The 18441-nt window shown below is 45.2% G+C and overlaps 1 protein-coding gene across 2 annotated transcripts in view; it reads left to right on the top strand.

Annotated features, from left to right (window-relative positions):
• Nucleotides 1-18012, top strand: part of FERMT1 (FERM domain containing kindlin 1) — a 96738-nt gene extending 78726 nt beyond the window's left edge. For both annotated transcript variants that reach the window (XM_040351694.1, XM_040351693.1), the window contains exons 11-15: nt 672-778; nt 5370-5591; nt 8787-8911; nt 13773-13914; nt 16737-18012. In XM_040351694.1, the coding sequence (XP_040207628.1) occupies nt 672-778; nt 5370-5591; nt 8787-8911; nt 13773-13914; nt 16737-16910 (770 nt within the window). In that variant the 3' untranslated portion in view covers nt 16911-18012. The remainder of the gene's footprint in view (nt 1-671; nt 779-5369; nt 5592-8786; nt 8912-13772; nt 13915-16736) is intronic.
• The last annotated feature ends 429 nt before the right edge of the window (nt 18013-18441 follow it).

Genomic DNA, 18441 nt, shown 5'->3' with positions numbered 1-18441 from the left:
GCTGCCACTGTGACCCCCACCCCCACTCCCTGACTGCCCGGCACTTACCCCATCTTGGTGGGGGGTCAGGCAGCGGGTGACGGCGGCGAGCTGTGGGATGGTGGGATGAGCAGCGGGTCAGGCAGTGGTTCCTGTGTCCTCCATTTGTCTCTTCTTCCTTCCTGCTAGGCATCCAATCGGAGCGTCTGATGCTTAAAAAAAAAAAAACGCTGCTGTAATTCATGCGCCCGGGGGCCTAAAAGAGGTCTGACACCTGAATAGGGGGTGGCTACAGCGACCATGGATAGATTCATGCAATGGCGGTTTAGACATGGCTGTGTGTTGAGTTATTTTGAGGGGACAGCAAATGTACACCACTACACAACATTGTAGCAAAATGTCATTTCTTCAGTGTTGTCACATGAAAAATATTTACAAAAATGTGAGGGGTGTACTGACTTTTGTGAGATACCGTGTGTGTATGTATGTATGTATATATATATATATATATATATATATTTGGTATATACACCAGTATGCACATATCTTGCAGATAACGAGACCTTTCTATAATGAATATATTACATTTTATTCAGTACATGTTCAATATTTGGGTAATAAGACATCTGTGGAAGCTGTGCTAAAATTCATCATTCTTTCAATAGATACATTTTAGTTTATTTGTTTTTTAGGCTGTGAAGTTGTTCCAGACGTCAATGTATCGCAGAGAAGGTTCGGCATAAAGTTGCTCATACCATTTGCTGAAGGAATGAATGAAATATATTTAAGATGTGACAATGTAAGTATAAAAGTTCTCCTTTATCTTCCCACATTTTTCTTTATTTTTTTTTATAAATCATACTTACCTAGGTGGATGCAACATAGGTCCAATGTTGTATCTGTCCCCCGCCAGCTCTTAGGCCCCGTACACACGTCCGAGGAACTCGACAGGCAAAACTCATCGTTTTGCTCGTCGAGTTCTGTGTAAAGCCGCCGAGGATCTCGGCGAGCCAACTTTCCTCATTGAACAACGAGGAAATAGAGAACATGTTCTCTATTTGGCTCGACGAGGAACTCGTCGGCTTCCTCGGCCGAAAGTGTACACACGGCCGGGTTTCTTGGCAGAATACGGCTCCGATCGAGTTTCTGGCTGAATTCTGCCGAGAAGCTCAGTCGTGTGTACGGGGCCTAAGGCCCCATACACACGATAGAATCCATCCGCAGATAAATCCCAGCAAATGGGTTTCTGCGGATAGATCCTATGGTGTGTACACGCCAGCGGATCTGTTTCCGCGGAGAAATCTCCCCTGGGATGGATTTCAGCAGATCGGATATTTGCTGACATGCACAACAAATCCATCTGCTGGAATCCATTCCAACGGATGGATCCGCTCGTCTGTACAGACTTACCGGATCCATCCGTCCAAAGGGATTCCCCGCACGCGTCGTAATGATTTGACGCATGCGTGGAATTCCTTATATGACAGCGTCGCGCCCGTCGCCGCGTCATAATAGCGGCGACGGCGCGACACGTCATCGCCAGAGGATTTCAGCGCGGATTTCAATGCGATGGTGTGTACACGCCATCGCATAGAAATCTTCTGAAATCCTCGAGAGGATTTATCCGCGGATACGGTCCGCTGGACCGTATCTGCGGATAAATCCTCTCGTGTGTATGGGGCCTAAGACTGAGAACCGAGCAATCAAAGACCACAGAATGCTCAGTTCTCAGCGCTCCATGAGCAGAGAGCTGGTGACTGTCAGCCACAGCTGTCTGCTCTGCCCCCACCATGCTCACTGGAGCGCTGGGCTGTTTTTTCCTTGTATGTAATTGGATATTCTTTGCAAAGTGAATTTTAACCGCATTCACTAAGTTAAGGGAAAATCCCTTTGCAAAGTCAGCAGCCGATTTTCTTTTAGTAAATAAACCCCTTGGGCTAGATTCAGCAAGCAGATACAGCGGCGTATCTCCAGATACGCCGCCATAATTTAAAATCTGTGCCGTCGTATCTCTACGCCGATTCTCAAAGGCAGATACGTTCAAAAAATAGGCTTCCTCCGCAGACGTAACTTGAATACGGCGGCGTATAATTGTGTGCAATTTTACGCTGGCCGCTAGGGGCGCTTCCGTTGTTTTCGGCGTATAATATGCAAATGACCTAGATACGCCGATTCACAAACGTACGTACGCCCGGCGCAATTCAGTTACGTCGTTTACATTAGGCTTTTTCGGCGTAAGGTTACTCCTGCTATTAGGAGGCGCAGCCAATGTTAAGTATGGACGTCGTTCCCGCTTCGAATTTTGAATTTTTTACGTCGTTTGCCTAAGTCGTTCGCGAATAGAGCTGGACGTAATTTACGTTCACGTCGAAAGCAATACGTCGTTGCGGCGTACTTGGGAGCAATACACACTGGGATATGTACACGGACGGCGCATGCGCCGTTCGTAAAAAACGTCAATCACGTCAGGTCATCATACATTAACATAAAACACGCCCCCTCATCCACATTTGAATTACGCGCGCTTACGCCGGCCCCATTTACGCTACGCCGCCGTAACTTAGAAGGCAAGTGCTTTGTGAATACAGCACTTGTCTCTCTAACTTAGGGCGGCGTAGCGTAAATACGATACGCTGTGCCGCCGTAACTATGCGCGCCCCTACCTGAATCTAGCCCCTTATGCCTTGTACACACGACCGGTTTTCCCATCGGGAAAACTACCATGACAGCTTTTGGCCGGGAAAACCGTCCGTGTGTATGCTCCATAGCAGTTTTCCTGACAGGAAAACTGCGGGGGAAAAAAAGAGAACCAGCACTCTTTTTTCCCGTCAGGAACAATCCTGTCTGTATGCTTTCCCGAGGGGAAAAATACTCGTAAAAAATGAACGCATGCGTGGAATGTCATTTTGTCGGCTCGTTGTAGTCTTTGACCTCACCGCATTCTTGGCAGTCAAAAGTTCAGTGGTCTTTTGTGTGCCCATGTGTATGCCAGCACCTGGGTCATCCGTGTGGATTAAAAGGAGCATGTCTGGAGCAGAACCTTGGGTTTGGCAACACCATCCTTGAAAATTGTTTTAAAAAAATTGTAATTATGGTTTGAAAATTCTCTGTCCAAAAATCTATTTTTAAGTCAATGTTATAACTGTGTTGATTGATTAAAGCCCCACTCTGGGATCAATTAAAATCCCCTGTCTGCCACCACCCCCCTCTTACTAATTGTTGGATTTAAAAAATCCCTATCTACATTTTTGCTTACCTTAAGCTGCAGTCAGCCCTAATGCCGCGTACACACAACTGTTTTTCGGGTTGTAAAAAATTACGGGCCAGATTCACAGAAGAGATACGACAGCTTATCTCCTGATACACCGTCATATCTCTGAGATACGATTGTCGTATCTATGCGACTGATTCATAGAATCCAATCATGTGCCAGGTAAGTGCTTTGTGAATCAGGCACTTACGCTGTAAACCAGCGGCGGTGTAACGTAAATGGGATACGTTACGCCGCCGCTGCGTAACGTAAATCTACCTGAATCTGGCCCTACGTTTTTAATGGTAATTTTAATGTTTTTTTCAACCCGATCAATAAAACGGCCTTGCCTACACACGATCGTGAAAAAAAATGCTCTAGCAAAGCGCGGTGACGTACAACACATACGACGGCACTATAAAGGGGAAGTTCCATTCGGGTGACGCCACCCTTGGGGCTGCTTTTGCTGATTCCGTGTTAGTAAAAGACGATTTGCGCTTTTCTGTCTGTTACAGCGTGATGAATGTGCTTACTCCATTATGAACGCTAGTTTTGCCAGAACGAGTGCTCCCGTCTCATAACTTGCTTCTAAGCATGCGCATTTTTTTCACGTCGTTAAAGCCCACATTGTGAAAAATTAGAGCATGTTCGAAATTTTTAATGCCTATTTTTTAGATCGTGAAAAATGCTCTGGAGCCCACACACGATCGTTTTTAATGACATAAAAAAAACACGTCATTTTTTAGCACCCGAAAAACGGTCGTGTGTACGCGGCATCAGTCTTTTCGTCTTCCATCTACCTCCTGCTTGGGTGCTTCTTTGGGCTCCTGCATGATGAGGACACTTCCTATTGGTTGTCCCGTGGCAGGGTCCAGAAGAGGACTACAAAAATATAGGTTGGTAAGGGACTTGTAATTGTGCAATTGTGGGGCTCCATTCACACCACTGGATTCGCTGTCCCCAGTACTGGGAAGCGAGGGACTTGGAGGGGGACTGAGTATATCTGGCTTCAAGATAAGGGAAAAAATTGCCTAGTAAAATTCGTTTCAGGGGGGTGGGAGGTAGAGATGGGGGAAAAAAATTAAAATTGTATCAAATACTTATGTAATTTGCCTGAAATTTGAATGAAATACTTACCGTAATTTTCCTTTCCTGGCACCAATCCATAACAGCATACTACCACATGTATGCTTCCATGTTGGCACCAGAAAAATGGAAAATTGTATCAAATATTTACCATAATCCTCCTTTCCTGGCACCAATTTATAGCAGCATACTATCACATGTATGCTGCCATTTTGGCACCTGGAAAATTGTATCAAATACTTACCGTAATTTTCCTTTCCTGGCACCAATCCATAGCAACATACTACCACATGTATGCTTCCAAGTTGACACCAGGAATTTGGAATATTGTAATAAATACTTACATCATTTTTTTTTCCTGGCACCAATCCATAGCAGCATACTACCACATGTATGCTGCCATTTTGGCACAAGGAAAAAGGAAAATTGTATCAAATACTTACCGTAATTTTCCTTTCCTGGCACCAATCCATAGCAACATACTACCACATGTATGCTTCCATGTTGGTGCCATCAAAATGGAAAATTGTATCAAATACTTACTGTAATTTTCCTTTCCTGGCACCGATCCATAGCAACATACTACCACATGTATGTTTCCATGTTGGCACCAGGAATTTGGAATATTGTTATAAATACTTACATCATATTTCTTTCCTGACACCAATCCATAGCAGCATACTACCACATGTATGCTGCCATTTTGGCACAAGGAAAATTATATCAAATACTTACTGTAATTTTTCTTTCCTGGCACCAATCCATAGGGACATACTACCACATGTATGCTTCCATGTTGGCAACAGGAAAATTGAAAATTGGATCAAATACTTACCGTAATTTTCCTTTCCTGGCACCAATCCATAGGAGCATACTACCACATGTATGCTGCCATTTGGGCACCAGGAAATGGGAAAATTGGATCAAATACTTACCGTAATTTACCTTTTCCCAACACCAATTTATTGCAGCATATACAGTATGTGGTATGCTGGCGCTAAGAGATCGTTTTAGCTTTAACAAACCATAACCAAGCATTCCTGGTTTCCTCCAGGAAAGCCAATATGCCAAGTGGATGGCAGCGTGCATACTTGCTGCAAAAGGGAAGACGATGGCGGACAGCACCTACCGATCGGAAGTCCAGAACATCCTCTCATTTCTCAAGATGAAAGAAGTAAACACGACAGCGCACATACCTTCTGACTTTGTAAACGTGGACATTAAACCGGAGTGTTATGTGTCACCAAAATATGTAAAGAAGTACAAAACCAAACAGGTATGTGGTGACCCTTTTCTAGCTGCATTCATTACTAACCCCTTCATTTAGGAGCCCCTCAACTGACACCATTCCCAGTACAGCGTATATTAGATTGGCGTAGCGCATCTCATTTGCGCTACGCCGACGTAACATAGAGAGGCAAGAACAGTATTCTCAAAGCACTTGCTCCGTAAGTTACGGCGTAGCGTAAATTAGCCGCCTAATTCAAAGTAGGAAGGTAGTGGGCGTGATACATTTAAATTAACCGTGACCCCATGTAAATGAAGGGCCGAACGAACGGCGCATGCGCGCGCATGCTCAGAATCACGTCGCATATACTCCCCAAGATACGACGGCTCAATGTGTACGACGTGAACGTAACCTACGCCCAGCCCCATTCACGCACGACTTACGTAAACGACGTAAAATACGACGGCTGTTCCGACGTCCATACCCTAACATGACTTAGACCTGCTATTGTGTGGAATAACTTTACGCCAGACGTACGCCTTACGTAAACGGCGTAGCTTACTGCAACGTATCTCCTTTGCAGAATCAACCCCATACATACGACGGCGCATCCGTGGACTTACGCGGTATCATTAGATACAACGGCGTAAGTCTTTGTGAATCCAGGCCAGTGAATGCAGTGTCACAGGACAAATAGCTCTGCAAATGTTTTAAAAATACAAGACATAAGGGTTGATTTACTAAAGGAAAATAGGCTGTGCAGTTTTTCAAAGTGCAGTTGCTCCAGAGCTTAGTAAATGAGCAGAAGCTATGCTGACTTCCATCATCCAATCATGTGCAAGAAAAATGCTGTTTTTTTGTTTTCATGTTCCTTGCATGTGATTGGGTATTTGTTGCAAAGTTAACCTTTACCTAATTTACTAAGCTCTGGAGCAACTGCACCTTATAAAGTGCACATTCTATTTGCCTTTAGTAAATCAATCCCTATGTCTTGTATTTATATAATTTGCAGATTTAGAGACTTTTTTTAATTTTTTTACTGGTAATGGCGACGATCTGCAATTTTTTAGGGGCACTGCAAGATTGTGGCTGACAAATCTGACACCGAATGACACTTTTTGGGGACCAGTGTCATTATTACATTGATCAGTGCTATAAAAATGTACTGATCAATGTAAAAATTACACCGGCAGGGAAGGGGTTAACACTCGGGGGTAGTCAAGGGGTTAAGTGTGTTCCCTTAGCGTGTTCTAACTGTAGGGGGATGGGCTTATTGAAACATGACAGCGATCACGGTTCCAGATCACTGGGAGCAGTAGATCCTTGTCATGTCAATAGGAAGAACATGGAAATGCCTTGCTTACATAGGCAGTTCCCTGTTCTGCCTCTCCTTGCCGCGATCGCGGGCAACCAGCATGTATATATCGGCATGAGTCGGTCTGTAAATGAGGGACGTTTAACCGTGGACTCAATGTCCGCTGGTGGCCCGCGATCGCGGCAAGGAGAGGCAGAACAGGGAACTGCCTATGTAAATAAGACATTTCCCTGTTCTGCCTATTGACATGACAAGGATCTACTGCTCCCAGTGATCGGGAACCGTGATCTCTGCCATGTTTCAGTAAGCCCATCCCCCCTACAGTTAGAACACACTAAGGGAAGTTCATTGCTTTAATCTAAGAAAACGTTTCAATGTTTATAGTTAGCTCATCAGCTATAGAATGTTTTGAAACTTGGCAGACTGCTTGTTTTTTTGTTTTTTTCACAGCTGTCAGCTTTAGCAGAGAACTCTGCATAGAATCGGGAAACTGCTTTGTTAAGATCGCAAGGGGGGGAAAGAATCGCAATCTCGATTATTATTGATTAATTGTGCAGCTCTATCATGTGTATTCTTCCTTGAATCTCGGTGTGCTGTATTTCTTCCAGATCTGTGCAGTAATATACAGTAGTGTGAGACTTCCTGTAATAAAGACCAGTCACTGCTGCTCTCTCTCCTTGTGCAGGATGACTGGTCTTAGTCTCCGCCCCTCCTGTAATTTTCTGTAGGCAGCCTGTAGTGGGTGGAGCCTGCTGGGCCCCTCCCCACTGTTCTGCTCTCTGCACAAACCACAGTGATGATGTCACTGCGCCTTTTACAAAGTAATTTCTGGGTTGGCAAAGGCATTTGGTGCACAAAAAAGTTTTTTTTAACTACTGAGGAAAAGATTTAACCACTTCCCGCCCGACCTATAGCAGAATGATGGCTGGGCGGTGGTTCAGTTATCCTGACTGGGAGTCATATGACGTCCAGCAGGATAACTGCCGCAGCGCACCTGTGGGGGCACGCATCGAAGCGATCGTGGTACGGCGTGTCTGACACACCGCTACACTGGTATCAGTAAAGAGCCTCCAACGGAGGCTTTTCCTCACTCGCATCTGACAGACGCGAGTAGAGGAGAGCCGATCGGCTTCTCTCCTGACAGGGGGGTCTATGCCGATTGTTTATCAGCTCAGCCCCCCCTCGGATGCCCACCCAGGACCACCAGGATGCCGCCAGGACCACCAGGGATGGCCACCCACACTGGACCACCAGGTATGCCACCCTAGACCACCAGGGATATGCCAATCAGCGCCTAGGCAGCTGCCAATCAATGCCCAGGCAGCTGCCAATCAGTGCCCATCCACAATGCCTGTCAGTGCCACCAGGGATGCCTATCAGTGCCATGTATCAGTGCCCAGCAGTACCATGTATCAGTGCTAAGCAGTGCCACCCATAAGTACCCATCAGTGCAGCCTTTCAGTGCCCATCAGTACTGCATATCAGTGCCACCTACCAGTGCCACTTAGTGCTGCCTATCAGTGCCGATCAGTGCCACCTCAGCAGTGCCACCTTATCAGTGCCCGTCAGTGAAGGAGAAAACGTACTTATTTACAACATTTCTAACAGAAACAAAAGAAAAAAATAATTCCCCAAATTTTCGGTCTTTTTTTATTTGTTTAGTAAAAAATAAAAACCGCAGAGGTGATCAAATACCACCAAAAGAAAGCTCTATTTGTGGGAACAAAGTGATAAAAAATTTGTTTGGGTACAGTGTAGCATGACCGCGCAATTGTCATTTCAATTGCGACAGCGCTGAAAGCTGAAAATTGGGTTGGGCAGGAAGGGGGTGTAAGTGCCCGCTATTGAAGGGGTTAAATGGAGGTTTTTCAGCTGTAATGATTTCTGTATTTATATTTTACTGAGGTCTTGTTGTTTCTGTTCCGTAGTTAGTATCTCGTATTCTGGAGGCACAGCAGAATATTTCCCAGATTCCGCTCATAGAAGCCAAGATGAGGTTCATTCAGGCGTGGCAGTCTTTGCCGGAGTTTGGCTTGGCCTACTACATTGTCAGGTAAACATTTCCCTGTTTGTTCTGATTAACGAGCTCCGACCTACAAGTCATTGAATGACACAGAGCTGTGTGTGAGCTCGGATTCCTTTCATTGTATTATTATCTGAAGTAGAGCTAAGGGCAGCGGTCAGGGGTGTACACAACACATAGCAGGAATTCTACCCCATTCAAGTGCAACTGCCCCGCTACTGCAAACACCTTATTATTATTATTACCATATTTTCCGGCGTATAAGACGACTTTCTTACCCCTTAAAATCTTCTTAAAAGTCGGGGGTCGTCTTATACGCCAATGAGTTGGGGATCTGCTGAACAAGAGTACTAATAAGCTGGGGATCTGCTGAACAAGGGTACTAATGAACTGGAAATCTGCTGAGCAAGGGTACTAATAAGCTGGGGATCTGTTGAATAGGGGGTATTAATGAGTTGGGGGGATCTGCAGAACAGGGGTACTAATAAGCTGGGGATCTGCTGAACAAGGGTACTAATGAACTGGAAATCTGCTGAGCAAGGGTACTAATAAGCTGGGGATCTGTTGAATAGGGGGTATTAATGAGCTGGGGGGATCTTCTGAACAGGGGTACTAATAAGCTGGGGATCTGCTGAACAGGGGTACTAATAATCTGGGGATCTGCTGAACAAGGGTACTAATGAGTTGGGGATCTGCTGAACAAGAGTACTAATGAACTGGAAATCTGTTGAGCAAGGGTACTAATAAGCTGGGGATCTGTTGAATAGAGGGTATTAATGAGTTGGGGGATCTGCAGAACAGGGGTACTAATGAGCTGGGGATCTGCTGAACAGCAGTACTGATAATCTGGGGATCTAATGAACATGAGTACTAATGAGCTGGGGATCTGCTGAACAGGGGTACTAATGAGCTGGGGATCAGCTGAACAGGGGTACTAATGAGCTGGGGATCAGCTGAACAGGGGTACTAATGAGCTGGGGATCTGCTGAACGAGGGTACCAATAAGCTGGAGATCTGCCAAACAGGGGTACTAATGACCTGTGGATCTTCTGAACAAGGGTACTAATAAGCTGGGGATCTGCTGAACAAGGGTACTAATGACCTGTGGATCTTCTGAACAAGGGTACTAATGAGCTGGGGATCTTCTGAACAAGGGTACTAATGACCTGTGGATCTTCTGAACAAGGGTACTAATAAGCTGGGGATCTGCTGAACAAGGGTACTAATGACCTGTGGATCTTCTGAACAAGGGTACTAATGAGCTGTGGATCTTCTGAACAAGGGTACTAATGACCTGTGGATCTTCTGAACAAGGGTACTAATAAGCTGGGGATCTGCTGAACAAGGGTACCAATAAGCTGGGGATCTGCTGAACAAGGGTACTAATAAGCTGGGGATCTGCTGAACAAGGGTACTAATAGGCTGTGGATCTGCTGAACAAGGGTACTAATAAGCTGGGGATCTGCTGAACAAGGGTACTAACGAGCTGGGGATGTGCTGAGTGGGAGTACTACTGAGCTGGGGTCCTACGGGGTTTGCCAAGCTTAATTAAAGCTTACAAAAAGCATCAGCGCAGCATCACAGAAGCATAACAACACATAAAAAAAGGAAGTTGAAGCGGTAGGCACTTTAACCACTTGAGATCCGCGCTATAGACGAAATACGTCCGCAGCGCGGCTCTCAAGTGCCAAGTGGCCGTTTAAAAACGGCCTTTATGTGCATTACCCGCGCGCGCCACTGGGTGGCGCGCGGCGGGTAAAAACTGTCCCGACGCATCGCCGAAGACCCGATGCGTGTACCTGGCGGCCGCGATGTCCGCCGGGTACACGCGATCGTCGGTGACACGGTAGGTGACAGCAGGAACGTGGAGCTCTGTGTGTAAACACAGAGCTCCACATGCTGTGAGAGGAGAGGAGACCGATCTGTGTCTCTTGTACATAGAGACACAGCATCGGTCACCTCCCCCAGTCACCCCCCTCCCCCCACACAGTTATAACACACCCAGGCTACACAGTTAACCCCTTCCTCACCCCCTAGTGTTAACCCCTTCACTGCCAGTCACATTTATACAGTAATTAGTGCATTTTTATATCACTGATCGCCGTATAAATGTGAATGGCGCCAAATTTGTGTCAAAAGTGTCCGATACGTCCGCCGCAATATCCCAGTCCCAATAAAAATCGCAGATCGCCGCCATTACTAGTAAAAAAAAAAATAATAAAAAAAATCATAATTCTGTTCCCCATTTTGTAGGCGCTATAACTTTTGCGCAAACCAGTCGCTTATTGTGATTTTTTTTTTTTTTTTACAAAAATACGTCGAAAAATACGTATCGGCCTTAACTGAGAAAAAAAATTGTTTTTTAAAAAAAAATTGGGATATTTATTATAGCAACAAGTAAAAAAAATATATATTTTTTTTAAATTGTTGCTCTTTTTTTGTTTATAGCGCAAAAAATAAAAACCGCAGAGGTGATCAAATACCACCAAAAGAAAGCTCTATTTGTGGGGAAAAAAGGACGCCAATTTTGTTTGGGAGCCACGTCGCACGACCGCGCAATTGTCAGTTAAAGCGACGCAGTGCCGGACGCTGAGATTTCGCCTGGGAACGAAGGGGGTTTATGTGCCCAGTAAGCAAGTGGTTAATTGATGCTGCAATTGAAGCATGTGGAACTGAACCCTGACTGTTTTTCTGCCCTTCTGACTTCTCTTCTGAATTGTTTTTTTTTTTTCTTTGGTGAAGATTTATCACCTTGTTCATGTTTTTTATTTATTTTATGAACCCAGTGAATGAAATCTTTCTCCACCTTTGCACATTGGAATATCTAATACAAATCTACAGTTGCGGTTTTCTTTCGGTTTTTAGGTCCCGTAGTCATTAATTTGCACCCCGTTATCCTACACTGTGTGCCGGCACATGGCCTGTTCCAGAAATGGAACTCCGCAGTCTGTGACCGATGTAACCCCAGAAATAGCAGGGGTGTCTTTATAAAGGAAAATTCAGGGGGTGTAAAAAAAAAAAAAAAACAACAAAGGCCGAGAAGAAGAGAAAAAATAATAGAAGTAGACTGCTAGAAAAACAGAACAAAAAAAGAAGGATTTGAAAGTTGCTAAAGGTGTTTGTAAAGTGGAAGGAGGCAGGGAATTATGGGGCCCCTTACACAGCTTCAGGCATGGGCCCCCTGGAGCAGAGAACCGGGGGGGGGGGGGGGGGGGTTTGGTGCTGTCGCCTGAAATTAAGAAGCGGGGGGGCCCTTTACAAAAAATAAAAAAATAAAGAAAAATATATATAAAAACGGGGGCCTCTGGGCCCTTTAATAAAAAATAAATAAATATAAATAAATAAATATATATATATATATATATATATATATATATATATATATATATATATATATATATATATATACATATACATACAAATTATTGTATTTTTTTATAAAAAGAAATTACAAAAAAGGGGGGTTGCCATCCGGGACCTCTGGGCCCTTTAATAATAATAAAAAAATAAAAATAAACCTCTGGGCCCTTTAATACAAAAAAATTAAAATATATAAAAAATAAAAAAATAAACATTTATAAAAAAAAGGGGGTTGCCATCCAGGGCCCTGGGGACCTCTGGGCCCTTTAATAAAAAAAGAAATAAAGAAGTATATATAAACAAAAATAAAAAAATAAACATTTATAAAAAATTAAAAAAGGGGGGTTTGCCACATGGGGCCCTGGGGACCTTCTGAGCCCTTTAATTAAAAAATATATATATATATATATATATATATATATATATATATATATATATATATATATATATATATATATATATATATATATATATATATATATATATATATAAAAGAAAAAAAAGAAATAAAATATTATAAAAAAAAAAAAAATTATAAAAAAAGGGGGGTTGCCATCTGGGGCCCTGGGGACCTCTGGGCCCTTTAATAATAATAAATATATATACATATAAAATAAATAAAAAAATATATAGAAAAAATATTTTTTTTATAAAAAAAATGGAGGTTGTCACCCGGGGCCCTGGGGATCTCCGGGCTCCCCGTACCCCTATATAAAAAAAAAAAAAAAAAAGGGGGGGTTGCCATCCAGGGACCTCCGGACCTCTACAAAAAAAAATTGGCCCTTTAATAAAAAATTAAATAAAAATATATAATTTTTTTTAATGAAAAATAAATAAAAAAAGGGGAGTTACCATCTGGGGACCTGTGGGCCTCCGGGCCCCTGGGGACCTCCGGACCCCTAAAAAAAATAAAATATATTTTTTTTTTTAAAGGGGGTTGCCATCCGGGCCCCTGGGGACCTCCGGGCCCCTTACAGGTGTACTGCCTGTACCCCCCTGATGGCGGCCCTGGAAGGAGGTTACTAAAACGATGGAAATAAAAGCTCAAAAAGAGAGAAGAGGGCAAAAGGAGTTCTGAATAAAAGGAACGGCGTTGCTTCTGAAGCTTTAGCTGCATTTTATTTTTATGTCACAGATTTATTTATTTTTCCTTTATTTGATGTGCAGATAAAGCTAAACTTTAGGCAGATACAAAAGACATCACAAATTTGTCTCTGTTAATATTAACCACTTCAGCCCCGGACCATTATGCAGGTAAAGGACCGGGCCACCATTCATTGGGAAAAGCAAGAATGTAAAAAAAAAAAAAGCAAACAAAATGACACTTTATATTCTTATGAAATAAATGGAATACATTGTATGTTTCCTACACGTTACAATTGGATATAATTTGCCGAGATCCCCCATCGGCGTTCAGACCCCCGGTGATGACGTGTCGCTTCGGCATCCATCCATCTGTCTTGTCAGAACATCAGAGAATACAAATGTCTTCTAATGAGTGATAGAAAATGTTTCTTTCCTTTTTGTGAAGATTTCGGGATCTGAAGAAAGATGAAGTTCTTGGCGTTTCCTACAACAGGCTGATCAGGATCGACATGGCGACCGAAAACCCCATCTGTACCTGGAGGTTCTCCAACATGAAACAATGGAATGTCAACTGGGAGATCCAGCAGGTGATCGTTTTACCTCCCCGGGTCTCCTCCTCGTTCTTTCTGCTTCTTGTGACCAATGACGCTCGTCTCCATTCACACATGATATATACTGTATACCCCAATGACGCTCGTCTCCATTCCCACATGATATATACTGTATACCCCAATGACGCTCGGCTCCATTCACACATGATATATACTGTATACCCCAATGACGCTCGGCTCCATTCACACATGATATATACTGTATACCCCAATGACGCTCGGCTCCATTCACACATGATATATATACTGTATACCCCAATGACGCTCGGCTCCATTCCCACATGATATATACTGTATACCCCAACGACGCTCGGCTCCATTCACACATGATAATCCCCATGTCCTCTGCCTCTCCACTGATAATCCTCATGTCCTCTGCCTCTCCACTGATAATCCCCCTGTCCTCTGCTTCTCTACTGATAATCCCCATGTCCTCTGCCTCTCCACTGATAATCCCCCTGTCCTCTGCTTCTCCACTGATAATCCCCCTGTCCTCCCTCTGCCTCTCCACTGGTAATCCCCCTGTCCTCCCTCTGCCTCTCCACTGGTAATCCCCCTGTCCTCTGCTTCTCCACTGATAATCCCCCTGTCCTCTGCTTCTCCACTAATAATCCCCCTGTCCTCCCTCTGCCTCTCCACTGGTAATCCCCCTGTCCTCCCTCTGCCTCTCCACTGATAATCCCCCTGTCCTCCCTCTGCCTCTCCACTGGTAATCCCCCTGTCCTCTGCCTCTCCACCGATAATCCCCCCTGTCCTCTGCTTCTCCACTGATAATTCCCCTGTCCTCTGCCTCTCCACTGATAATCCCCCTGTCCTCTGCCTCTCCACTGATAATCCCCCTGTCCTCTGCTTCTCCACTGATAATCCCCCTGTCCTCTGCTTCTCCACTGGTAATCCCCCTGTCCTCTGCTTCTCCACTGATAATCCCCCTGTCCTCTGCCTCTCCACTGATAGTGCCCACCTGCCGACCCTCCTGTCCTCTGCATCTCCACTGATAATCCCCCTGTCCTCTGCATCTCTACTGATAATCCCCCTGTCCTCTGCATCTCCACTGATAATCCCCCTGTCCTCTGCTTCTCCACTGATAATCCCCCTGTCCTCTGCATCTCCACTGATAATCCCCCTGTCCTCTGCATCTCCACTGGTAATCCCCCTCTCCTCTGCATCTCCACTGATAGTGCCCGCCTGCCGACCCTCCTGTCCTCTGCATCTCCACTGATAACCCCCCTCTCATCTGCCTCTTCACTGATAATCCCCCTCTCCTCTGCATCTCCACTGATAATCCCCCTGTCCTCTGCATCTCCACTGATAATCCCCCTGTCCTCTGCATCTCCACTGATAATCCCCCCTGTCCTCTGCTTCTCCACTGATAATCCCCCTGTCCTCTGCATCTCCACTGATAATCCTCCTGTCCTCTGCATCTCCACTGATAATCCCCCTGTCCTCTGCCTCTCCACTGATAATCCCCCTGTCCTCTGCATCTCCACTGATAGTGCCCGCCTGCCGATCCTCCTATCCTCTGTATCTCCACTGATAATCCCCCTCTCATCTGCCGATCCCCCTGTCCTCTGCATCTTCACTGATAATCCCCCTGTCCTCTGCCTCTCCACTGATAACCCCCCTGTCCTCTGCCTCTCCACTGATAATCCCCCTGTCCTCTGCCTCTCCACTGATAATCCCCCTGTCCTCTGCCTCCCAACTAATAATCCCCTGTCCTCTGCTTCTGCACTGATAATCCCCCTGTCATCTGCTTCTCAACTGATAATCCCCCTGTCCTCTGCCTCTCCACTGATAATCCCCCTGTCCTCTGCATCTCCACTGATAATCCCCCACTGTCCTCTGCCTCTCCACTGGTAATCCCCCTGTCCTCTGCCTCTCCACTGATAATCCCCCTGTCCTCTGCATCTCCATTGATAATCCCCCTGTCCTCTGCCTCTCCACTGATAATCCCCCTGTCCTCTGCATCTCCACTGATAATCCCCCTCTCCTCTGCATCTCCAATGATAATCCCCCTCTCCTCTGCCTCTCCACTGATAATCCCCCTGTCCTCTGCCTCTCCACTGATAGTGTCCCCGCTTGCCGATCCTCCTGTCCTCTGCATCTCCACTGATAATCCCCCTCCCATCTGCCGATCCCCCTGTCCTCTGCCTCTCCACTGATAATCCCCCTGTCCTCTGCATCTCCACTGATAATCCCCCTGTCCTCCCTCTGCCTCTCCACTGGTAATCCCCCTGTCCTCTGCTTCTCCACTGATAATCCCCCTGTCCTCTGCATCTCCACTGATAATCCCCCTCTCCTCTGCATCTCCACTGATAATCCCCCTCTCATCTGCCGATCCCCCTGTCCTCTGCCTCTCCACTGATAATCCCCCTGTCCTCTGCATCTCCACTGATAATCCCCCTCTCATCTGCCGATCCCCCTGTCCTCTGCCTCTCCACTGATAATCCCCCTGTCCTCTGCATCTCCACTGATAATCCCCCCTGTCCTCTGCATCTCCACTGGTAATCCCCCTGTCCTCTGCCTCTCCATTAGCGACCCCCCTGTCCTCTGCCTCTCAAGGTTTGGGGCAGTGAAGCTGTATTTGTTTAGCTTCACTGCAAGTATAGTCACTTTCCTGAAAAAAAAGACTCTGATTAGAATGGTGTACTTCATTAGAGGTTTCTGAGGCAGATATCAAACTTAGATCTCTTCAAAAGGAAACAGAAATTGTTAATATTCGGTTTCAATTATAGAATATATGACATTATACCCATTGCTATTATTGATGAATATTAATGTAAGTGTTTTTTGCCTTTCAGGTTGCCATTGATTTTGATCCCAATATATCTATCGCCTTTACATGTCAAGCTGCAAGTTGCAAAGTGGTCCATGAGTACATAGGAGGGTACATCTTCCTCTCCACCCGCTCCAAAGACCAGAATGAAACCTTGGATGAAGAACTTTTCCATAAACTTACTGGAGGCCAGAACTGAGCCCCCTTTCAACCAAGGAGGTCAAATGTGGGGAACAGAAAGGCCAACGTCGTTCCCTGGGGGTCTAATATTTGCAAGTGCAGACTTTGTAATAGGCGGAAGAACCTCCTCAAAACACCTTGTACCCGATCACTACACCTGAAGCCCAAAAGTTACAGAAAAATGTCTCTTCAGATAGACATTGAACTAACACATACCATTTTATAGTCTTAACCCCATTTTCCTGATTAGAAGTTGCACAATCTAACCATGAGTCCAATATATACCAGACTTTGACCATCCTGGCCAGTAGACTTCCTAACCTAACAGACCTTGGTCAGACACATCCAACCATTACACCCTAGCTCTACAAATACGTTTGAGGACACGTGTACAAAGGGATATATCCTTTCCTCATTTACTTCAGCATAGTGCACTGGAGTAGGAGGGTGCTTTTTTTTTTTTTTGCTAATAGAAAAAGTTATTTTAAGGCGCTGTAAAATTAGCCTCAGTATGTGTGGTCAGGGAATATAGCTAGCATAGTGTAGCTTCACCTATAGGAGCTCTCATGCCCTCAAGGCAAGCAGATCTACTGGTACTTGATTGTCAAAGGGCTTATATGCAATGCTATGTTCACTGGTCAGGAGGTACAGGGGGCTTTGCAAAGTGTGAACACAGAGTATCTGTGGTACCACGAGTATAGGTGTCCGCAGAGGATGGCTGGAACAGATTCCTTGTTAGGAACGTGGTCACTGGAACATGCAAAAGGCCCAGTACAGGCGACAGGGAGGGATGTGGGCAGCATACAGGCAGAAGACGGGTCCAGGTAGCCGGCAGAAAGGTGGTTGATAAACATGCCAAGAGTTATTCCAGGCAGCAGACCAATATGTGGTCAGTATGCAGGCAAAGGGTCAGTCCGGGCAGGAAGTACAAACATTGTAGATAAACAGGCAAAGGGTCAGTCCAGGCAGGAAGTACAAACATTGTAGATAAACAGGCAAAGGGTCAGTCCAGGCAGACAGATACATGGTCAGTATACAGGTAAGGGTCAGTCCAGGCAGCAGTCAGATCCATGGTCAGTATACAGGCAAAGGGTCAGTCCAGGCAACAGCCAGATACATGGTCAGTATACAGGTAAGAATCAGTCCAGGCAGCAGCCAGATCCATGGTCAGTATACAGGCAAAGGGTCAGTCCAGGCAACAGCCAGATACATGGTCAGTATACAGGTAAGAATCAGTCCAGGCATCAGCCATATACATGGTCAGTATACAGGTAAGAGTCAGTCCAGGCAACAGCCAGATACATGGTCAGTATACAGGTAAGGGTCAGTCCAGGCAGCAGCCAGATACATGGTCAGTATACAGGCAAAGAGTTGGACCAGGCGGCAGACGAGATACATGTTCAGTATAACCTGTTGAAGGCCATCAAAAGACAATAAATATGGGCAGCCCTATCCACATTCAAGCCATCAGCTTAAAGGTTTATTAAATAGTACAAGTGTTTTGCCTAAAGTGTATCTGTAGCCAAGACATGGTGGCCCGGATTCACAGA

This window comes from Rana temporaria, chromosome 4 (genome assembly GCF_905171775.1).
Source record: "Rana temporaria chromosome 4, aRanTem1.1, whole genome shotgun sequence".
Classification (NCBI taxonomy): domain Eukaryota; kingdom Metazoa; phylum Chordata; class Amphibia; order Anura; family Ranidae; genus Rana; species Rana temporaria.
Note: the sequence above shows the minus strand (reverse complement) of the source record. Positions and strands in the feature narration are given on the sequence as shown.